At 44.7% G+C, this 24963-nt stretch overlaps 1 protein-coding gene across 2 annotated transcripts in view; it reads left to right on the forward strand.

Moving 5' to 3' along the window:
* Nucleotides 1–24963, forward strand: part of TMEM132D (transmembrane protein 132D) — a 397944-nt gene that overhangs the window by 163758 nt on the left and 209223 nt on the right. For both annotated transcript variants that reach the window (XM_090063064.1, XM_090063066.1), the window contains exon 3: nucleotides 24808–24954. In XM_090063064.1, the coding sequence (XP_089919190.1) occupies nucleotides 24808–24954 (147 nt within the window). The remainder of the gene's footprint in view (nucleotides 1–24807; nucleotides 24955–24963) is intronic.

Here is a 24963-nt window from a genome sequence, read left to right on the forward strand (position 1 = left end):
TGCTCTGCCTGTCCCCACACACCTCTTCTCCTGAGCTGCACCATGTCTGGTGCAAGCAGCGGGTGTCAGCTGCTCCCGGGGCTGCTAGCTTTTTTTTTTCTTTTATTTTTGCACTCCCACCTTAGGCTGAAAAGTGTTTTCCTCCAATGTTATTGGTTTAATGAAACTTCATTCTTGACTTTTAGAAGAAAGTTCTGAATTACAGCTTCCTAACTGGCTTCACAGCTACTTTGCTGTCTAAGTAACTTTACATTACATAAAGCAAGCAAGAAGAACATTTCGGATAGCTTGCTGAAATTAATTCTGAGACAACTTATAACCAGTGAGTGCATCTACACATACTATTAGCATGCAGCAATAAACCGTAGTGCATATCGCGCTGGAGTTTATTGCTCCCAGGTGCTGTATTTGCACGTGCACCTGGGATTCCAGCACATTGGGCTGGATTAGAGCAGCCCCAGCCGGCAGGGGGTCGGGGGATTAGCTTGTTAACCTGGAGCTGCTCTGACTCAGCTCAGTGTGCTGAGGAGGGGCTGACTGCGGTCCAAGGGTGCTCTAGAGCAGGGCTAGCCTGCAGGAAGCCCCTTCACTAAAGCACCCTTGTGCCCCAACTAGCTGGGTCAGTGTCTACATGTGCGCCGCTGTGCATAAAAAAATTTCTTCAGCGCACAGGGGAGTATTTACAAGTACTATCCTGCTGTGCAATTAATTAGTTTCCTGAAGCTGAATAGGGCTTCACATATCGATGCTAGATGTTTACTGCAGAGCTGATTAGTCTACTCTGCAGTAAACATCTCATGTAGACGCACCCAGTGTCATTCAAAACAGAAAAAGCTGTCATTCAAAACAGAAAAAGCAGGGGGCAGTAGGTATTTACACAGGTATAGCAATGTGATGTGAAGAGATGGTACAGAAGAGCTCTTTAAATTCTCCACGCACTTATATGACCTAATGGCTTGGGCTCTGAGCTGGAATCCAGAACATTTCAACGTCTCGGGGTTTCCATCGACTCCCTGGCTACAACTCATTTTTAAAAAGAGCCTCTTAATAGTTTCTCCTTTCATATCATGGGGTAATTAAACCTACCACTCAACAGCATTGGGAGAAAAAATTAATATTTGAAGCTGAAAAGTACTAGACAGCTTTGTTATCATTAGTTTAATTATTTTATTAGCATAGTATTATAGAGATTTAAAGACCATTAAAGCCTCTCTCTGACTTTGAAAGGGACTGTAAATTTCACATTCGGTAAATTCTTCAAATCACGGCATTAAAAATTTTGCTATAAATTTGTATTTTGTTGCTATTTAAGGCAGCCTTTTAACTACCACATTCCTTTGAGTAGAAGAAGCCTCTGGATTACATTTTTTCACTTAGTTTAAGGAAAAAACAAAGCTGCAAATAAAGACACGCTTACAAGGATGGAGCCTCTGCATCCATCTAGGCGCTTTTTACTTTTTCTCTTTTTTTTACACTCAGATTTAAGATCCCAACCATTTTCAGAAGAAACATTTTATATTTAAAAAGTTGTGTATTTGAAGGCACATGAAAAGGGAACATTGTGTTTGGGTTTTACCCACATTAATAGCATTTATTTGTTGTTTTAATCGAGCCTTTGTTCAAGGAGAGCCAGTCTTTGAGAGAGCATTGTCGTTCAGATCAGGCCATAGCCAAACTATCAAGGGATGCTGGGTGAAAACTATTAGCTTTCCCTTCCATGCAACTCATCACTTGTTGGGCTACTTGCAAATATGGTAATAGCTCTGTTGTGGTACTACACTGACGAGCAAAATAAGTGACCCATTTTTCCCAAACCTTGCTCCGGCAGGTTTTAAACGGAGATCGACCCTGTTCTCTGATGCTTCAAGGACAAACTTAATGAACATTTGACACCAGATAATTCATTCCAGCTTTATATACATGGTTGTTGCATAGCTGCTAGAACAGATAACGTGCTAAATGTATTGCTTGCATCTGACACTCTCCAATGCTGTCCATGGCTCTCCTCCCTTTAGTTCCTTCGTTTGCAACCAGGTATAGGGAAAGTTAATGAGTACACCATCTTCCAGGGTTCCAGCGCGCGCATGAATATGTATAGTGGTTGTCCTGTCAGAAACAGTCTCCTAGAGAGAAGGTCTTCAAATGAGGCTTCACAGTGGCCTGTCAGATAAAATCGTTCGTTGTGTTTCTAGATGTATCATGCAAATAAATGCCCTCCAGCCATTGCCCTCTGACTCCGCACAGGTCCCTGTAGGAGAGATTAAGGACTTTATTTAGCAAAAGCCCAACGTTGGTTATAAGACCGCGGGGCTATTTAGAGGACTCTCCCCCACCCCCCTCCTCTACAAATACTTGCTTCCCACTTCTGCGGAAAACTATTCCCTAGAGTTTCCCTGCAGCAGGCATCCTGGCTAAGACCAGCCCTTGAACTGGGGATCTCCAGTTGGGCATTTACATCTCGATTTTGCGGCAGGCTTTCAAGCTGAAGGGCTGCAAGAAACCTTTATTCTTTAGAGCCTGGAGTCAGAGTGGGACATATGGCATCTCCTGGCCTGTGGTCTCGTCCCCAAATCTGGCCCTGTCACAGCTGGGAGCTGTTCCCTGGGCTGCGTGCAGCATTAGGATACAAGAGCGAGCAGCCCGGGGTACAGTACACAGCTTTTCATTTCTGGCACGATCCGGATGATTTACAAGCTTTCTCGTGAATCTAATGCAATCCTCTTGGACCGTTTTCTTAAATGGTGACTGATTTTTTTAATTTTTTTTTTTTTTTTTGCAACTGGGATTACTAAACTCTTTACCCTCGGTGACTATTTTTTATACATTTATATCTAAGAAAGAAAGCAACGCGTCAAAAAGGGAGAGCAAGAGAACAAGGCTTTTCAGCAGTCTGTTATCAGCAGCCAGCATTCCAGCCAACAGGAGAAGGAGTTTTAATAAAATATATTGCATTTCCCTTTCTATTCCCCACCCCCCCCTCCCCTGCTGAGCGAGCCGCTCTTTGCACTGGAGAGAGGAGCCTGGCTGCTCTTTCTTCCTCGAAGCCTCGTATTGGAAATCCATAGCAGTTAAGTTAGATGGGAAATTTTTAAGTGGGTCGCAGGGCAGTGGGAGGGGGCCGGATTGACAACCCAGCAGCACATCAGAGCTGGAGGCCGAGCACAGGTAGCCGGGATGCGACTGCTTGCAATCAGGTTTTGCCAGCGTGAAGAAACGACCCCAACCCTGCAGCCCAAAGGAGACGCGAGCATGTCCAGCCTCCTGGGACAAAGGGAAGAATAGAGAGTAAAGGATTCCCCCAGACGCGCTCCTAGCTACCCCCTCCCGGCACACGAATAGCTCTGGGCGTTTCATAGGTAGACCCTATATATCTCAGGAGACAGGTGTACCCTGGCTTGTCCAGCCCTGGTGTGAGCACAGAGGGAAGTGCTGGGCTGCAGAGGAGCGGGCAGAGTTGGCCGCTGTCTTCTCACAGCAAGCGCTGCCCGGGTGGGATTCCCCAGCCCCTCCGTGGACCTCGGGCTCCTTCGACCACCGTCGTAGCCCGTAGGTCAGGGACAGAGGCAACCATCTAAAAAACCTGTTCACGAATCCTGCCCCTCCCCTCACCCCAATATAGTCAGGCTTACAGCTGTGAAATAATCATCGTTGCTCTTGCCTCGCAGCACGCAAGTCACATCACAGTCAGTTCCCTCGCAGTAGGGCCCGCGACGCCAGGGGCCTGTGTTTAATTAGTCTCTCTGAAAAGTGCCTCCAGTCACATGGCTTCAAAGAGGCTTGCACAAAGCGGCATGCAGCAGGGTGTGACACGTAGCGCCACTTTTATTGTGGGCTTGGAATCGGCCTTCAAAGGGACCTTTGTATTAAGAGTCTGTGTGGGAAGTGGCTAATGACCTGCTAATTCCAGTGCAGTCAAATACGCTGCAAGCCCAAGTCCTCCTGTGCCCCAGATGCCCTTGATTCATCACGTAGGCCCCGGCCATTTGCAAGCAAAATGGGATGGATTCAGAATTGAAGCACTGCATACCCATTTTTCTCAGGTATGCATGCTTATGCTGGATGTAGAAGACTGGAGAAACCAGCAGTGTGTGTGTGCACACGTGTGCGTGTACGTGAATGTGTACAGAAGAGATACAGCTAGGAAGACAGTGATTTTAAACCATGTACTAGAGGGATTTTTCTTAGCAGCGTGTCAAGTGACATGGAGCTGCAGGTGGGTGACACCCAGGACTTTACTCCCCCCCCCCGTCTTATACAGGTTTCCCTCACTTTATGCAGGTTCTTTAGTGCAAACTCGCTCTTATGCAATAACCCTTTTTAGACCAAAAATTCATTGTATGCAAACTAAATTCACTCTTATGCAATCGGTGCGGTGACAGCCCATAGTGAGCTACTTCGTGCGGTGTGTTGTGGGAGTGATGCGCACCCAAATATAGTCTCCAGCGTGGATCTGTATTCCTCGTTTGTTGTCTGCGACGTGTTTCTGTAGTTGGCAACCCCGTTATGGCTTCTAAGCATCCCTTTAGCTTATCCCCTCTCTGCTGTTGGTGAGTACCAAAATTGTCTTGTAAAAGTGGTAGAAATGGATCTGGGGATCAGTACAGTTGAGGTCTTGGAACAGATCCCTATTTCTTACATTGTAAAGTGGGCTCCCTTTATGCAAATGTGAGTTATGCACCATTTTCCAGGAATGCATGTACAGCATAAAGCGAGGAAAAGCTGTAATGTCCTGGAAAGGTATTATCGTGCACTTACACATTAAGCAGGGCTGGGCTGGCTCAGTGTTTGTGCTGGACCCCTCCAAGAAACACCTCCCTGCCATGTGAGTGACTTGCAGGTGATAGTACTTCCTTCTGGCATTGGAACCGAGTCATGGTCCTAGCAATACAGCCTTTCAAATAATGCATAAAACTAAACTTAACATCTGACATCTTGTGGTAAAGATCGGGTGCAATTTGATCAGGAACATTAATGCCACTGTTCTAGCCAAATACTAACCCAACACTTTGGCAACTTTAATCCAACCTGCTATGGCAGTTGGATATGTGTGAATTGTGGCTTGGATTGCGTGCCTACAGAAGGGAGAAGAACTTTCCTGCTGTCTCGCAGTATTTTATGGTTTCTGTCCCTTAGGCTGAACTTCAGGAGAACAGAGCTCAGTACAGGGCAGTGGGTTACACTCAGTGAGCACCTCCATTCTCCTTTGCTGATCCCAGCCTCTGAGCCGGAAAATCAATTTTATAGGCACCAAGAGATGTAGTCATGTTTCTGAATGAGGTATGTCTTTAAGCAAAAAAAAAAGATCTAGATTTTGCTAAAGTTAGTGAACTGTTATATAGGGAGGGGGTGACCTCACCCTGCTCCAGCTTCTTCGTGATGCATTAAAGGCCTTGATTCCAGCCGAGAGAGAAATTCCACGATGAAGAAACGGAGGCGCAGAGCCACAGATTGCACTCCAGGACCCTTTTGCAAACCCTAGTTTAAGGAGCATGTGTTGGGATGGGGCTGGAGTTGGAGGAGCTGGGCTGTCCCTGGTACTAATGCAACTAATTTAGCACAAACCAGGAGAGACTGCTGTAATTTAGGCATCCAGAGTTCTCCTGTCCTGGTCCCAGGAGCAGCCCAGAATCAGAAGGGCGAAAGGAAAACATTCATTTTGCTGTTCTACAATTAATTTGCAGCTGGTTTGTACTTGCGGTAAACTATGAGATGCTCAGTGCTGGGTCAGCTGTGCTAGCCTTTGCAAAAGTGGAGCAAGAGTGGAGGTGGAAGCAAGGTGCCTGCCTCTTCTGGGAGCCCCAAGGAGATGTGTGCCCCCACTTGCACGTTCCTTGGAGACAGATATGCAAGGGTAGTGGGTAGGAGAGTCTTTCACTTTCTGTCCTCTCTATCCGATTTGCCCTCTGGGTTTTAGCAATCTGCACACTGTGAGTACCTCAACTGGGGCATGATGGGAAAGATACCAAGGAGCGTACATGTTAATTGTGAAGTTAAGTCTATGGCACCCATCCCCAGCTAACAACAAACTTCTTACACAACTGATTCTGGGACCCACGCATCCTCTCAGCGAATAGCGCCACAGTTAATTGTTCAGAGGAGATACTAAGCAAACAGGCCTGGGGATTTTACTGGGTCTGAGCGACAGTTTAATCCCTAGGTAGACTATTAATTTCCTTCTTATTACAACCATATGGATTTCCCATGCTGAACAGTCGTGTTATGCTGTGTTGTAAAATCCTGACTATCTCATAGAAGCATGGGGGTTCCTGATGCCACAGCTCACATTTCTTACAGTTTAAAGAAAGAGGCCAAAGCAATTTCTGATCAGGTGTTCAGATTATTTTCCTGCATCATTTCTGTCCCTAAGGGGGCTCTGCAATTTCCCCTCTTTGTACCCTGCCATCCAGCCTGTTCCATTTGTTTTATCAGTCCCTGGCATTTGTAATTCACCCATCACTTCAGCATTTTGAACACAAAAGATAGGGTTTCTGTGGCTACATCTCGTTTGCCATAGCACTTTATGGCTATAGTGATTTGTTTTCTGTCTACCGTTCACATTCATACACAGAGATCAAATTTTCCAACCTTTGGAAATCAGGCTGGCCATCTCTTCTGGTAGCACAACATGGCTATTTTTGAAATTTTTGGATCTATATGTATTATTGGGGTGGGGCAGAGGCATAGCTGCACCATAATATGTTAGCAGGGGGTAGAAACAGGTGGGTGGAGCACAGTTCCTATGTGGTATGTCCTTCCTCACCATTCAGTTCACGCCCATGAGAGCAATTGAGAGGCAATCACCGTCTTCAGTAGCCTGCGCTGCTGATGTCCTTACCACAAAACAGTAAAACCGCTTACATGTAGTATGGCAAAGCCTGTGAGCCCCAGCCCTGGAGCTAGCGTGCAAGGCGCAGCACAAATAGAGGACACAAGGTTAGCTCCTGCACCACAGAGCTCAGAGTGGCTCCTCCTCTCGTACCATATCCTGATACTCTGCCTGCTGTATAACTGCGGTGACCTCCATCTGCAGTCTTCACTGGCCATCACCATAATCCTCGTTTTAAAAATGGGTTGTTTTACGGCAATGATTTAAATTAATAGATAAGGACAAGCCCTAGTCGAGCCAAAAACAAGTGAGTTCTTCGGTGAAGTTGAGCACCAGGTTGTTACTGCTCCTCACCCCAAGCCTCTATAGCTTTACTGTGCACCTCTTGCTAACACTTATATCTTTCTCCTTAGATAAGCGAGAAATTCTGTGGTGTTGTCATTAATCTTATAAATAGTATCTTCATCTCAGGCAATTTCTGTCACGTCAACTCAGTGGATTTTTAACGGGGGCACGCTAGGGCTGTTGCTGTTTCTGAAGATCAATTTTTTCTGTACAGACAAGGGCCATTGCAGCCTATTTATTAAAAGACTTTGTAGTCCCATATACCCCGCAAAATAGGCAATATAATTCTGGTTGTTTTTGCTTCCATGCTGTGTTCTAGGAGATGTATAACGTTTAGCCGTATCGTATATACCTAATATATGGACATTGGTAGGTCACTCATGACAGATTTGCACCCTGACTCCCAGATCACTAATATGCATTGTAATCTCACTTTCGCAGACCTAGTCCTATAGTTCAATAAACCTGAGCGTTGTATTCTGTGTGGAGAGACTCACAACTCCCAGTCTCATCTCTTCCAAGATTGCAAAGCATAAATAGGATGAAACAGTCCAAGGAGCATTGCATGAATTGTTGAGGTTAGATGAGATGAGTGGCTATTATTAATATTGTTCCTCTTGGAAATTTATATATGGAGAGAATTACCAGCTGCTGTACAGGGCAAGGCATCCCTGTGCAGATAAACTGTGCTATCTCCTTGCTGTCTCTGCAATATGGCTTTTACTTGGGAAGAATGTTTGTGGGCGATATCTTTATTGAACCAACTGCACGGCTGAGATAGACTTGGACAAGCTGTTGGATTTTACACTACCCTTCCTCAGGTCTCTGTAGTCAGGTACTTAAGTCTCTCCCAACCATGCGGTAGGTCCAGTAAAAAAAGTGTCACCTGCGGGTCACCTTAAGAAGAACATCTTGCCTCCGAAAGCTTGGCTAACTTTAAATGTGCTGTAATATATGATAGGGTTAAGTGCTGGGGGTGGATTATGAAGATGCCACATGACTTTTTTCCTCCCCTTTTTGTTTGTGCCCTAGATTAAGGACACAAGATAATTTTGGACTGTGTAGTTATTGTATTAATTGCACTCCCTTCTGCATCAGCGAGTCCACTCATCTACAAGGGCTGGCCTACAGCAGAACTCCTTTCTGCTATTATTTAGGAAATATTGCTTTGGGAACTGCTAGCACAGATGACAGAAAGGATGGTTAAATACGTCACAAAATATATATATTTATCCAACATGATTATATAGAGTGAGCAAAAAATCCTATTGGAATAGCTCACTGAATGCCCACTTCATAACAATCAAAACTAGTTATTTTTTCTATGAAAGCATCTGTGCCTTACAGCTTTTACTTTATACATATTCTATACAATGAACATATTCCTGTAAACCTTAAAGCAGCTCCATTTAAAATCAACAGAACTGCTCCCTGGGCTGAGGATTTACTCAAGTGGGTAACAATTTGCCAAATCATGCTCTACATTTTCTGTGTATAATCTGAACATCTGATATATGTCATTGAATAGAGGCCAAATATAGTAAAAAGACCCCAATAGTCTTTCTCACTTTTTGCTGTAAGCAACAGTGTGATGTTGCCGCTTGCTGTTAAACCCAAGAAGTGGCTGCATTTTAGTGGTCAGAAAGGGAATCCAGTATTGGATGTCTCCAAAAAAAGATTTTATCTGCAGCCTTCAGAAGTTGCTAGGGAACAATGCTGACACGTTTTCACTGATTATCTTAAGTTTTTCATGTTGAGGTCCTGCTTTTGTTTCATATTGGAGTCTCTTATCACTCCAGATCATGTAAAAATTCGCAGATGAAATCCTGGACGGGTGTAGAACTATACTTCTTGTGAAGCTTCTCCATAGAGCTGTTCTTTATGCCACCTCAGCGTATTTCGCTATGCTCCAAGCATGTTATACCTTTCAGAGGGATAAAACAGGGATAAAATTCAGATCTGTCTGGTCACTAAGCAGTGGCTCCATGCCACAAGCGCTGACCGAAATAACACGTGTCATGTGATCGGCCCCCTGAAAGCACTCTACAGCCATGCCGTGAAAGAAGTTCATGGCTGCAGAGTGCTTTAAATGTGTCCCATCGAGCAACAAATTAACCCTCATCTAATGCGGGTTCAGATGAAGGTGCTCCAAAGTGGAGCACCTTAGGGAACTTCTGTCAGCCCCTGTGTGCAATCGGGGCTGGGCTGATGCAGCCCAGCTCTGCCCTTGTGCTGTCTGCAGGAAGGGAGGGGGAGATGAGGGAGCTGTGGGCTGAGGGGGAGTGGGTGGAATTGGAGCCCCCTCACCTCAAGGCCCCCCCAGCCCTCTCCCCCCTTCCAGCTTAAGCTGGGAAAACCTAGCCTTCTGCTTCCTCCCCTCACGTACCCCCTTTCCTTCCTGCACATAGCCATGGAGCTGGAAGAGAAGGGAGGGGTAGGGGAGAGAGGCTGCAGGCAGACATTTGCTCTGCTGGATCAGCTCTAAAGTGGGGCTAAATTCTCCCCCTCCCCCCACCTCCCAACAACAAACCAAAACCCAACAGCAAACAACTGTTGGGTCAGAGGCATCACTCTAACTCATGGCACTTTCTGCGAAGCGCCATGAGTTAAAGTGGGGAGCTGCATGTCTGTCAGTGCCCAATGTGAGCTGCAGGAAATGCACCCTTACAGGCACATTACTCATGAGACGCATGGTTGAGAAGCTGTGATTCTGTCCAGTAGCAGGCTGTGGTGCACCCATGTACTAATAAATATTACACTTCCATAAAATATTCGGTGATTCTTTAAGATGAAACCTGCTGCATATGTGAGGTATCATTTTTCTTGCTATATTCAATGTAGGCTTAGTCCTAAACCTCTCACTGGGTCTCAGCTGCAGTCTGTAGGGTCTGCTCATTCAAACCAAGAAAACAGAGGGTCTGTTTTGGGAGGGGGTTGTTGGTTAAACAGCAAACACCAAACAAACAGCAGCTGCTATATAGATGTCAGGATTGGAAGGACTGGGCACTGGGTACAGGTCTGCTTGACAGTCAATTCAGTCAGGGATAATCATCACAATTCTGGCAATTAAAGGCAGTCTCTAGATGGGATTTCCATGGTGAATTAAATCCTGTGGGAAAGCCTTCCCCCCACATATTTGGAGACAGCATCCCTCCTACTTGATGCCCTAGACTGGGGCTTGGGAGATACGGGTTCTGCTCCCAGTTTTGCCGCTGGTCTGTTGTAAGGTTGGGAGAGTCATTTCAGCTTCCCCGCTTTGTAAAATAGGACTCATGCCACTTCTACGCTCACTGCATAGTCTCTCCAAGCCTGGCAGCCCCGCTGTGGCTGCTGGCTTGCTCTCTGCAAAGCGCTTTGCTATCTGAGCACGACAAGTGCTGCACCCACCCGGTACTGCCATTATGCCCATCCCTTCCGCACATGGATGTCTGCTTTTGTAAATCCCCAGTGGCTGCAGGCTACTTACTGCTGTCCAGGCTGATGAGCAGCTTTGTTTCTATTCAGCTTTGGTTGAAGGGGGGAAGGGTTAAAACTACTTTAGGGAAAAACCTATTTCAGATGTTGCATCCTGTTCTTGCATATATTTTTGGCTGTAGTCAGAAGCAAACTGATTCCCTAACTACTTTAGACCAGCAGGCAGCCCTGTTTAACTCTGCCTATCATGGCTATAAATAAGCAAGCTCCTCCATCCCTTTGAACACGTATGTATTCTGTCTAGTGTTGTAGCACAGAATTGTCCAATTATCCATTGCTGGTCGGAAAAATGCCATGCAGATGTGAAAGATGTTAGCGATTCGCTGTTACTGGGACTGCATTTGTGGGTGGTCTCTGGGTAAACAGAGCAGGATCCTTTTGAAATCGGCCTCTAAGTACCAGCAGCCCATAAACAACATTTTTCTGAAACCGCCTGAATGTTGGGTTCATAATTCCTATGGATATGAGGCTATTGTTAGGGTTGTGGATTTGTCCCTTCGGATAGTAAAACTTCATCACAGTATCCTTGGTTGTAAACACCATTGCTGATAGCAGTGGTATCTTGACTAATGCCAGGAATGAGGTTTTTGCTTGCTTGTAGCATCTGTGTCTGTAATGTCTGATGATGACATTTTCCTTTCCCTGCACTGTTCAGAAACCCATGTTGCTCCATGCGCAGTCAGCTTAATGAACCCAGCAAGCCCATGCTACCGGTATCCAGTATGCTATGCATAACGCATGCAGAACTGATCCTGACTTTCCTTCATGGCAGAAGGTACTGCAGGGTGGCACCTTATTCAGAGAGGCAGGAGCTTTCATAGGCAGCAGCCTGCTTTCTCAGATGCTGTGAATCTATGCTACTCCACAACATCAGATGAAAGGTTCTCTGAATGAGTTAGTTTATAAGGGCACATCTGGATGAGCATGGGCATGAGGTATGTGGCACCACAGGCCCATCTACGACGCCAGACACTGCACATGCAGGCATTCCCCATGCTGCTGCTTTGCAGCACAAGGTGGGTTTTTGACCCTGGGAGACCCTGGGGTCAAACCCATGCTGAAAAAAGTGGCATGCTGCCTAAAACCGGAGCTTGGCTGGCTGGAGCCACACTCCAGTTGCCTGTCAGGCTTCCTGCTGCAGGAGCACTGTGGATGCAGCTCCCGGAGGCCCTCGGGATCCTAGGTCCAGCTGCTAGCCCCCCCTGCCCCACCTGGGCTACCCTGCCATGCACCAGAGCACTCATGGCATGGGCGTTCCCTGGGACAAGTACCAGCGGCACAAGGTGTGCCATTGAAATGCATGGTCCCGCTTGTCTGGACATACCCTAAGGTACCGCCTTATCCTGACTTCTGACACCTTCATATGAACACAGCTAACTACCTTTCTTTCTCGTCATGATTAATATCACTTACCTGCCAGCTGCTAGGACCCTGATGGAGGTGCTGCTCTGTGACCTACACAGTTGGATCAAATGAGTCTCCTTAGTTCCTGGACGATGTTGATGCATCTACACTGCCATTTAGAGGGTTGCCATAAAATGTCCTGAACCGTATAACGGTTAGTCCCTGCCTGTATTTGATCTTGTGACTGCTACGCGTTGGGTGCGTCTACATGTTCATTAATGCACTGTAGTTACTGTGCATTATGTTTAGTACTTGCATAACTAAATAGTAAGTCCAACGTGCAGTATGTGGCGTTACTGTGCTGTAGCACCAGTGCACAGCTTTTTAGCGAAAAAAGTAGCTGAATAACACTGAGCAGTAGCAAGCCGGGCAAAACCTGGGCGCAGTTATCGTCTCGCGTAGGCACACCCTTCATGCTTTCTGTTCCTTGGGTGGACCCTTCTAGGACCCTGTCTGTTGCTTGTCTCCCCTTGTGCACATGGCTCTAATTGCAGGCAGTTGAGATGAGAAGTAGGTGCAGAAAGACCAAAAGTGGAAAACAAAGAAGTATGGGATCACTGCTGGGTGACTTGCTGCGCTCACAGTGCCTGGGTGATACCCTAACACACTGCAGGGAGGTTGTCCAAGAGAAGATCTCATGACATGCGCTGATGTTCAGGAGATCTCTCGGGGCGAGGGGAGAGTCATTCGAAAGCAAAGGGAATCCAAGGACAGAGGCAGGAGTCACTGCAGGGGAAAGCCCTTAGGAGAGCCATCTCGGGAGGCAGCTCAGATGGAAGGTCACGTTTATTATAATTTAACAATAAAGGAAACCCCCAGGAACAGGGTTGCTTTCTGATAGCAACGCACTGTGGGTGTGCATGGCTTCAGAGTGGAGAGAACCCACCTGTATAAATATAGCTCTCCTGCCAACTTCATCCATCCACCTGTCATTGCCCATTGCACAGGTATTTATGCAAGTGGATCTTTAGCAGTCAGATACCACCGTTAGGACTCTCCCATGCAGACTGACACAACCAGAAAGTTTTGTGAAAAATTGCTGGGACAAAGTGTTGTCATGCCAAGTTGTAAGGTCACATGCTAGTGATCTCCCTTTGGGATGGGACCAAATGACGCAGTAGCACTGCCGTGTGATGAGATTGTGTTTGCGAGTTGCGTCGCATCTCCCCAAACGGCGTATTTGTCCATCATAACACAGTAACCTTAAGCAAGCATCCAGCCTTTCAAGGTGCTGAATATCCTCAAGCGCCACGTGGACAAATGGGGCCTATGGTTGTAATGGTTTGTCTAAAAAGTAGATGGAGGGTACAGGTAAAAATCATATATTTGTTTTTATTTTGAATTAGCGTGTATATTTTTCCCCCCCCTTTAACATGCAAGGGATGTGTGGGTTTTACAGTCAAGTTTCAGTCTTGCCAGACATGCTTTTCATAAGTACTTTCTGTTTGAAAACCACAAAAAATACATTATAAACTCTCTGTCTCTCTCACAAACACGACAGACAATTTTTCTCAAGCTCGAGACACGTATTCCAGAGAGACCTTTTTTATTTAACGTGTGGCATGCACAGTTCATCTTCTGAAGCCTAAATTGGTCTTGCGCCCTTTCGCTAATTAAATTTAGTTGCAAGTCTTCCTGAGACTTTTTTTTTTTTTCATATCCCCATTTGAATGAGGGGGTTTTAGTGTCTGGGTGGAGTATGTTTTCCTCCTGAAATGTTAATTAGATAGAGAACACGTTAGGCTTTGGGAAAGCTGTATTGCAAACCCATAGATAAACAGATTGATTTAATTTTAATCTGCTTTCATGGTGATGCATAATGATAACTGGTTTCTGTCTCACAGGGCTGAAAACCACAGACCTTAATAAGAGTTTGTGGGTATATTATACAGCTTTAAATAGCTTGTGTTGTGCTAGACCGCTCTCCATAAATTATTCTAACTCCATTAGTATCTCAGGGACTCCCGATTCTCTTCTGCTGTAGATTTTCAATCAGTGAAACTATTAATATAACCTGGAGAAACTTTAAGGCATCTTCTCCAAAAACAACTGACAAATCTGATTTGTATATGAAGCATCCCAGAGAAAAAAAGATCAGCTTTGCAAAAGCGAACTTCTTGCTCTAATCTGGAAGTCCAGAGTCTACTGTTTTAAGTATTGCGAAGGAAGTACTAAATGAAGAGCCAGTGCCTTCAAGCCTGAGTGCCTAATATTAGGCTCCTAAGTATGTGGCCTGATTTTAAAGAGATGCTGCAGCTCCCATTTCGTTTGGTTCAGCCAACTTTAAAAGGTTTTGTTTAGGGGGCACGGCTTGGAGATGGCTCTTTCAACCTTATGGAAAACTCTCAGGTCCAAAGGGGTGCTCTACAGAGCAAAATATTCTCTATAGTGATTTTATGTTTTATGATCAACGTTTTCCTTCATTCCAAGCGATGGCATTTGTATTCCTCAGGGTTCGTCTACAAATTCATTGCCGTGTCAAACTCACTCATAACTGCTGAACTTCACCTGGGTTCTCACTGAAAATATGCTTGCTTGAACGGCATTAAACAGATTCTGCCCTGAATCAGCTCCGCTCATGGAAAGCATTAGGACTGAGCAAGTACCAAGAGAATGAAATGCTTTCCAACCAGCCCTCATCGCACCGTTGGCTTTAAGTGGATACTTTGATTAGCTCTGTCTGTACGAGAAATGAAGACGGCAAACCTGTAGGCATCAATATTGGAGGCAGACTGGAAGCAGAAGGAGAGGTCTGGCATACTTCTGGAAAAATGGCTCCTTCTTTGATAGGGGGGTTGTTTTGGATTATCCTCAACTAGCCATATGAGAGCTGACCCTCCCATCTATGGTACCTTGCCATGACTGAACCAAGAGTCCAGAAAGGGAAACAGGAAGCGGGGCAGATTGGATTATGAGATTCTGTCTAGCGCTTTTAGAAAGAAATCTGCCCACACCTTGTCTCCCCTGTATTTGGCTCTAATTATGGCCAGCGGAGACAAAAGGTCTGGATACTTTCTTTGCAGGCTGCAGTGCCCAGGTGAGTGCCGAATGCATTGTAGGGAAGGTTAGGTCAGGAGAAAGCTTGACTTCAAGCCCCAGTGCCCAGGAGAGCTTTTGAGGGCAGCTTGCTGCTTACTGAGGGGGAGACCAAGCAGTTTTTAATGTAGATGGTCAGCACATTTGGGTCAGAGGGCAGTCTTTAGGGTAAAACTATGTAACGACACAGTTAAACCCTGAAAGTCTCACCATTATCTCTAGAAGCCATGGTGGAGGACGAGGTGGTCCTTGACATACACAGGTGCTAATCATTTGAGACCTGTGAATATAAAAAGCAGAGCCTTAAAGCAGATCATGAAGTCCCCCCCCTCGAGACTGAGTTTAGAAGATTTTTCATGAGATGAGAGGATGGAGAGGGACGTAAAGCCCTTCGCCATTTCCTTTGGCTTTTGATTTTGTTGTGAGCCTTTGAATTGGCTCCGTCTCTTCCCTACTAACAGTGTCAATTTGTCTGGCACTCTTCTTCAAGTTGTTTTCTGCCTCAGCACTATTCAATTGCTTGCTAGTTGGTTGGGGTTTTTTTCTTTTTGTCTTATTTTTTTGTTCTCCACAGGCTGGGTGCTGGTGCACGCTCTCAGCTCTGCTTCTGCAAATTAGAAATCCAGCTAGAGAAACCTGTGCTCATGTCAAGTCAAACATTTTCCTTGCAATCTTGTTTCAGGTTAAACACGTTTATAATGCATTTTAATACAGCCTTTTATGTGGAAGCATCCCCAGGTGTTAACACATCCAGTGCAAGGTGAGAAATAAGTTATTGTTGGGTAATCAGCTCAGGCTTCAAGTTCACCATCTATAAGTTTTGGTTTTTGCCTTGATTTTGACTCGTGTATCTGGACCTGGTGAGCGAGACCAAGAACATAAGGATAATTGGCAATGGGGTGAAGAAATATGGTGAGGAATAACGCCAGTGCTTTGTGAGTCCTGATTCGAAGAATTACTCAGCAGCTTTCAGAATCGAGTGGTGTTGAAGAAGAGAGACCTCCCAGGAAAATACAGGATATTAAAAGTCAGCATGCGGCTGTCGGAGTGATATGCCCAGGGATAAGAGAGCTTTATCTGAGCAAGATGTACTGCACTAGGATACTGGGTCATAGGATGCAGGTTAGTGGAGAGGATAACCACATCTGGGCGGCTGAATGCGTGTGTGTGTGGCGCAGCAGCGGCTGGGCTTATAAACTTGCCCATTGCGTTCAATATGGGGTTAGTTAGCTTCCAGCTGTTCGTAGCAGTCCTATGCTCGGTGATTGGGCCAACTAGTTTTATTCTGTGGACAACTGTATAAAATAAAGACCCTTTTAGGCTCCAGGCTTCCCTCCGAGCCTGCAGCCCCAGGTTACTTGGTTCTCAAGCTGTTTCATTCTGTGGGTCTCGAGACCGCTCTGCATTTAAAGAAAATCTGTGCCTCTGGACCCCAACAGGGTCTTTAAAATGACCCCTTCTGACCCCCAGCCATTCAAATGGGACACACTCCTTTTATTAGGTGCTTAGAGCCGTGGTTCTCGACCTTTTTGGACATGAGGCACCCCTCACTGGACTTGAGGCATAACGGTTGTGAGTTGAGTGGCACCCAGTTTCAAAAACGAATTTATATAGTACTGCGCTGACTTCCTCGCACAGCGTCTGGGCAGCAGGGGTGGAGGGTCACCCAGGCAGGGACCTGGCTTGTCTGCTTATCCCCTCTCACCTTGCCTGTCTCCTGCTGACCGTCACGCACCCTTCAAAGGATCTGGTGGCACCCTGGGCTGCCCTGGCATCTTGGTTGAGAATCCTGGTTTAGAGGTAGCAGAGGGGTTTCCAAAGTTGGCAGCCATTAAAAACCAATGGGAGTTGGGTGCCTGACTCCTGAATCTGGCCCCGTATATGTTTGTCCAGTGACGCTGGGAGCAGCTCGTAATGACACAGTAGCCTGTGGTACCACCGCTGTTAACAGGTTCTGTCTTTTCTTTTATTTCTTTTGATGGTGAAAGTAGCTGACATCCCTTGAAGAAGCATGAAAGATTCCCATGTATCTTTGCCTCAAGCACCTTCAGTAATAGAAAACCAGAATCAATTTCCTGGATTCGAAACGTCTTTATTTAGCCGTGTTGAGGGGTCACTTTTGGTTTGGTTTGGTTTTCGGGAAAGGGGATAAATGACATTTTTTTTTTTTGAGGCAGAGCATCCTTAGGAATTAAAGATGGCCAGGGCCTGGCCATAGTCTCTGCCACTCCTTCAAGTATTGCCTGCCTTTGATCTCCTCTTAGTGGTGGTGCTGAGTGAATTTTTTCTCTTTCTTCTTTTTTTTCCCCCCTTCCCTTCGGTGTTTCAGGCGAGACGCTCTGTTGACATTGTACCGTGGCACTAAGCAGCACTCATGCTGTAATGCTGTTATTTTTCACCAGCCAGCTGTTCCACTTTATACAACACTTAAGTAACAATTTCACAGCCATTACCAGCCTGCAGTAATGACACAGGCTGAAAGCTAAGTGCTAACTGGTTGTAAACTACGAAGAAAACTGGGAGATGTTAAAAAAGACACTTTGATAAATGAAAAAGGACATTGTCTACATTTTAATTGGTGGACTTGAAGCCTTTTTGTATCACTGGAGTGAACATGATGCTTACTGGGTCATGAGACAGAATTGGGAAATCACTATCTTTATGTGCTTAGGAAATATATGTTCTTGATTTCAGGTGTGATGTATTGATTCAAGGAGTTTCCTTTACCTCTTTCTTCCTACCTTGCCTTGTACCCTGCCAGCCCCGACAGGTTTTCAGTGTGCAGGTACTCTCAGAGGCACTGCTTGCTTACACAATTGATCTGCAAAGGGATGAGCTGCATATAAAGGTCTCAGAGCTACACACCGCTGGTTAATACAATAGCATAATAAAAAGCAAAGAATAATGCAAACTACAGGAAAATATATGGACTGAGCCTTTATTGAGCAAGTGAAGTCAAGTGAAGGGTTTTTCAGATCTCTATTTTTGAGAAATACTTGGTTTTGGCTTTCAGTAAAGACCCGCTGGGCAGTTTTCTCTATGCTCAAAACATTAGAATTGGTTGAATAATGCCAATTACTCTTTGTAGCAAATTTTGATTTTTTTTTTTTCATTTCCCTTTCTCCCCATTAAAAATCAATGGAAATTTCCATTTTTCCATTATCTTTTTACATGTAAATTCAACTATGCCAGATGTAAAATGCTTTAAAAATCCTTCTTTTTAATTTCTAGGTTTTTTTAAATTCAAATCAAGTGTAGATCAAAATTCCTTTTTGTTTGGAAAATTTGACTTGATTGGCTTCTTAAATACATATACACACGTTATAATCATCCAACATGAATTAATGGTGAATATGAAGGCCTGGTTGAATGTTACATTTTTTCCACAAAATACTTTTCTTAAATGCCGCATTTTGGTTCTTAGCTGGAGAACTGGAACATTTCTGGGGGAAAAAATGTTCGTTTTGCTGAAATACTTTTCCCAAAGATACTTACTAGGGCTGTGCGAAGCTTCAGTCCCTGGTTCGAATCAGCAGAGATTCAGCCCAACTCATTGGCCAAACTTCTGAATCTGAATCGAAACAGGAGACCGCTTAATTGGAGAGATTCAGAGATTTGGACACAGACACAGCTTTAAATGTTTTTCTTCATACCTTGAGGTACCAGGCAGCTCGTGAATGCTGCAATGCTGGGGCACATGGAGTGTCCCACAGGGGTACGGGGGGCTCCCCAAGGCACTCGGTAGCAGACCCAAAAGTGCACCAGAAACACTTTTGGTCCACTTCGGGGTCCGCTGGGGAGCGTGCGAGGAGGCCCCCCACCCCTGCAGCCTCGCCTGGCTCAGCAACTGGTGCCTCCTGGGCCTGGAGGGGCACCTCGGCTGATCACCGAGCTGGGTGAGGCGGGGGGGGGCGTGTGCTCCCTGGTGGACCTGGAAGTGGACTAGAAGCACTTCTGGTCTACTTCTGGGTTCGCCGCCGAGCATGTGGGGGGCCTCCCCCCTCACTCCTGTGGGATGCTCCATGTGCCTCAGCATCGCAGTGTTCACAAGGTATGTAGAAAAACCTCGAGGTATGTAGAAAAAACATTTAAAGCTGTGTTTATGGCCGAATCACTGATTCTCCTATTGGCATTGAATCTTTGGATTCAGCCGAACTGAATCGGGGACTGTAATATGAATCAATAGGTTGAATCACTGTCCTTGATTTGGGCCAAATCCAAATCAAATAGGGTCTATTTTGCACACCCCTAATACTTACCGTTTTCTAACTGATGCTACATGGAATAAAAAATGCCAAGCTGTTGAAGTTTTTGCCCCTCTAAAATGTGACTGTATTAAGTGACAGAAACACTAGTCATGTGGCCCCTGATCAACATGATCAGATCCTCAGGTCAACATGCTAACTGAGAGGGAACGGGGAGGAGGAAGAGAGAAAATATATATCGTTGTCATGAGTATGGTATGTCTGTCTGCTTATGTGCCTGATATTGCTCTTCCTACTTGGGTAGAGTCAGATCAAAGGACACCGTCAGAAGAGAATAAACAGGAAACAAAGCAATGACAGAGATAAGTATTTATTGGGAAAGACCTACCTGTTGCTTGCGTCTAGCCAGGGCCAAGGTCAGGCTATTTTGCCAAGGCCAGGGCCAGGACCAAAAGACCACTAGACTGTAAAGACTTCTGCTTATTAAAAAAAGGAGGTGGGAAGAGGCAGCAGAAGACTCTTTCGAGGAGAAATACTTCAAGCAGAGTATTTCAGTGATTGGGACTGAGTAAAATTCACAAGAAATTGCAAGGAAAGGCAAAAGTTCAGATGAAGCAAGAAGCAGAGACCTTTTTTTTTTTCTTTGAATGCTTTCCTCTCCTTGTAATGCACTGTTGGGGGAGGACACAGTATGTGTGTTTCCAAGAAGTCTCTTCAATCATCACAGGTCACAGTCTCCTGGGGAGGCATTTTCCTTGCAGGCCTTAAATGCTGTCAAGCCTATTTTGTGTCACAGTTGGCAATGTAAGGGGACTGCATGCCAAGTATCCAGTCCAGGTATGCTTGAACCATGGAGTTTGTGTCACCTGAGTGGGATATAGTCAAGGAGGGACAACAGACGGGTCTAAGCCAGAAAATGCCCTGAAGCTGTGAGATGTGGAGGAAAGTAATTGAAGCCTGACAAAAACAGTGTCATTTTCACTTTGGCAATCTACAGCTTTAGGTATGTTAGTTGAAACAAAAAATGTGCCTTTGGTTATTATCAACCCAGTCTCACCCAGGTTCCTTCTTGATAACTGTTCAGTACTACTACCAGGGTGCATTGAGTGGATACAGTTTTGCCCCTCACCAACATTAGCAAACGCAACCTCAAGACACCTGAGAGAAAATGAATTAACGTGGCTTTTGTGGAATCCATGGGTTTGTGGTAATTACGGCGGCGCATTTAACTGATTCCTCTGAAAAGAGTTAGGAACCTTTAATTCTGTAGAAAACAGCAATCTTGTTCTATTATTGTTTTCAGTCAAATTAGAGGTTTGGGGCTTTTAATAGATGACTAAATTAGACCTTATCAAAATCTTTTAAAAGAAACCCTGATCCTTAGACTGCAATTACTCCGGGGAATGCAGGCAAAAATTGGCATTTGTTTAGAAACATCAGAAGTCAGCGCTGGCTGGCATTTTGTTCCCGGGTGATGCAAATGTTGAGAGTAAACCAGCTTAAGTTGCTTGTCTGTTTTCGTGTACATCTTCCTGCTTTGTCACATAACCAGGGCTCTTGAAAACACCCAGCTGGAAGATACCGAATGACACCAATGGGGGTTGCCTGTCCCTTTGTTGTTGTTGTTCTTTTTAAATAGATTATTTTGGGGGGTGGGGGGGTGCAAAAACAAGGGGTTTCTTCAGTTCCACATGTGTGGCCACTTCCTTAAGGCCTGAGTTCAGACAGACAAAAAGCTCAAGGCTGAATCGATTCACTCTCTGCAGGTTAGTCTAAGCTGAGAAGATTGAACCGATAAGCAAGTGAACAGACATTCACTTTTGATTCAGGAAATGCAGCCACAGGCCTGCAGAGGCCCAGGCAGGAAATGGCGGGTGCTAGAGCATGCCTCCCTGCCCGGCTGGAGCGGACAGCTTGGGCTAAAGCTAGCCTGCCCATCCTGTGAGAGGGGTTTGTGGGTGGAAGTGCAAAGCATCCTGGGATGTTGAGGGAGACTGAGTTTACTTGAATCTGAAGGGGATGTGGGACGGAAGTTCAGTAAACCAATTTAACCTAAATCAGTTAAGTCTGATACTACGTCCATCCAGATTTATCTTGCACCAGTTTCAGCCATTTTGAAAGTGGTTTATGTGCACTGCACTCTGCTGTGTTACAGATTTGAACCAGTTTCCTATCATTTATACTGGCTTGTGTGTAACTTCTGTCCCTAGCCTAACAGAACTGAGCTGCGGGGCTTTATTTTCATTTACAGTAAGTCCTTAAATCAGAGGAAAATGACTACATATGTGTCTACACACACACGCATCTACTTGCACATAATATCAGTCTGTATATATGGTGGGCCTTATTGTCTACTGGTATGCATGCAGAGTGTGCATTTAAACCAAGCAACACAGGATGTAAAATGTTGCCTGTCTAAGGAAAGATGAGCCATTGGTGAAGACATAGATTCGAAACCCTGCTCTACCCCAGGGTTGTGACCTTGGGCAAGTTGCTCAGGCTCACCCTCCGCAACAGGACTCGGGTAGAATTTAGTCTCTTAAACCCACGAATGTGAGCTTCAAAGTCCAAAGGCATCAATGTGTTCATTTAAAAAAAAAAAAAAGTTCCCTTTAACTAAAAGTTTTGGGCCTAGGCATTCCAAGAAATCTGTGCTGTCTAGTCTGTGCTGAGCAGTTTGGTGCTTATTTCATACCGAAGGCCCTTAGGAGTCCCTAACCAGGTGTTCTACCTACAGGCTCTGAGAGAACTGTTTAGAGAATTAACAATTCATGGGACCAGAAAGAGGGGAGCACAACTCTCTAGCCTAGTGGCCAAGGCCCTCATCTGGGCAGGGAAACAGCTGAATTCTGGTGTCTCTCTGAAGGATGTTAAATGCATTTTTTTCTGTGACCATTTAATGTTAGATAAATTTGAAGTCCTTGGAACAGGGACCAGACTCTGATCTCCCCCTGCCTGTGAAACTTTTTGTGCTGACCACCAGAATAGAAAGGCGTCCCTTGCACTAGGGCACACGACTGTTAGATATGGGGCCACAAGACGTTGGGCCAGGAGAAGCAGCTCAGTTTTCAAATGTAGGGTCTTAAATGGGTTTCTGAACCCCATGTTGGGATGTTGTAATCAGCATTAATGCTTGTTCATTTGGATGAGCTAGTTAGGTGGCCAGATTGAAAAGCTGGCCCAGTAGGATGGATGGGATATAGTGTGTGCCAGTTTATAACCGTTACCTGATCTTGAGAGGTCCTAAGCACTCACAACCCCCAGTGAAAGTAATTTGGAATAGTACTGTCTGGATCTATCCCAGATGTTCCCATTCGGCTGTCCTTCTTCCAGCAGTACAGAAACCAGGCAGCAGATACCTAAATGTCATTCCCCCAAGTTAGCTGGAACTGGAATCTGTTTCCCGCCACCTGCTGCTGTCTCTTTCTGACTCTCTCACTGTTTCTTTAGTGAGATTGCAAAGAGTACAGTTTTGTTCCTCAAACTATGATCTGGCCACTGGTGACTCTTCCTGAGGGATGTAGCTGGAATCAAGTTTAAGAGTAAATAATGCATCATACTATGGTAATGTTAGAGTGATATTGTAGTCATGGTGGTCCAGGAATGATGCAAGAGGCAAAGATTTCTTCGGGTGGTATCTTTTATTGAACCAACTGCCCAGTTGGGACAGAGTTAGACACGCTTTCAAATACTAGACGTTTGAAAGCTTGCCTATCTGGGTCCTAGCTATACAGCTGGACCAATAAAAGATAGCACCTGAAGAAATCCTTGCTTCTTGCATATTGCATCATGCTAAAGAGGCCCCAAATTGTCAAATTAGCACAGAAGAATGTGCACCTAAATTGCCCAGTCTCCATTCTTTTACAGTGCTAAAGCTAGTATTAAATTATAGTAGCTGTCATTGATCTATTGAAAGAACAAAATAGATAGCATCCATATTGTCCAAGTTTATTAAAAGAGTCTCATGCCATCTTATTTTGTCAAGATGCTGTTCTCAAAGGATTTCATAGAAAATCTTCTAGGGAGGCAGAGCCAATAAAGCTTTCTAGTGATACTGATATCTCTGCATGGTCAGAGCTGTTTACAGAAAGCCTCAGACACTTTCTTTTTGTTTTCATAATTGAAAACTTGCCAGAATGCTGAATGGATTTTGTATATGAGATATTTAGCAAATATAATTAAACTGTAACCTTGTGACAGCTCATGTGTTGGGATATTTGACCACACTGGAGTTTTTTCCTTTTTTTTTTTTTCTTTTTTTTTAACATCTTTGAAAGCCAGCATCACAAGAAACTCTCAATTCAGCAAATTTGGCCAACACTAAAGAAAGCTAGAGTAAAAAAGAGACGCTTCACTATTATAAAGTGATATATTTAGATAGTTGTATTTTTTTTAAAAAAGAGAAATCCAATGAAACTAAAAGCAGCTTAATGAAATTAAAAAGAGAAACAACATTTTTTTCTTATTTAAACGTCTCCCCTTGCAGCAGTAGTAACCCCAAACCAAAGCTGTTCTGCAAATGCATGAATACAGAACGCCTTTCTCTGAGTTTTAAACTAGCCCTGTCACTGTGCGGTCTGAAACGTCAACCCGTTAATTTTGCACGTGAATTTTTAAATGCAAAGCAATTACACATGCATGAAGTTGAGCGTTGACATAAGTGTCTAACTGGGACTCAAAGACTTGTTTGAACCCAAGATGCAACTCAGGAGGCTGGGCTTTTGGTTGCAGCTGTGTTGGTCTAAGGACATCGGCAGGCAAGGTTTTTTGAGTAGAGGAAAAAAGTTCTTGGTAAACTTTCAAGTGCAACTGCCCTTCTTCAGGCACATTCTCATTGATCTCCTGACACATTTTCAGCATCTCTTGTTCCTTGGGGGTCTCAGACCAGCAGAGACTCCTGATGCCTGAAGAAGGGTGATTGCACCTGAAAGCTTGATAAGAACTTTTTTCCAACTGCTTAGCTGGTCTAATAAATCTATTAAAACACCTTGCCTAACTGAGGAGGCTACTTTTACTGTCAATATGAAATGGAGAAACTTAAATAAATAAATAAATAAATCCCCCAAAACCCAGTAGTATAAATGACAACAAATTGTAGCTTCACTTTGAACTTAAATTTAGCTATCTAGTGTGTTGTGGAAAGGAAATGTAAATGTAGTTCTAATTATCTGTGCATTGATAACGTTTTTATCTTGACATTTTGTGCCTTTTTTATCTTGATAACATGTTTATCTTCAGTCTGCCTTTTTAATCTGTAGGCAGAAGGCCGGGCAGAGTGGCACCTTCTAGACTAACTCGTTTAGAGAGACGTGAGCTTTCTTAGGCTATAGTCTCCTTCTTCAGCTGCTACAGGGAGACTTAATTCTATTATATCCTTTCCTCCTGCTAATGTTGGCCGTCTATAATGAGCAATGGCATCTTTAGAGGGCCAATAATGAGAAAACAATGAAGATCCATGTAACAGCTGGAAATGACATTCTGTATCTAATTGTTGACATGCACTCTTGTTCCTCCTAGGGCGAAGGTGAAGAAAGGTGTGAATATTTTCAGTGTCAGAGCCAGCAGCCCAAACTTATGGGACATTAGAGAGAGCATGGATTATTCTGGGAAATATGCACCAGCTGTTATTGTTTGCCAGAGGAAATCTGCTACCTCCGAAAATAGGTAGGTCAT

This window comes from Crocodylus siamensis, chromosome 9 (assembly GCF_052110815.1).
Source record: "Crocodylus siamensis isolate JL-2025a chromosome 9, ASM5211081v1, whole genome shotgun sequence".
Taxonomy (NCBI): domain Eukaryota; kingdom Metazoa; phylum Chordata; order Crocodylia; family Crocodylidae; genus Crocodylus; species Crocodylus siamensis.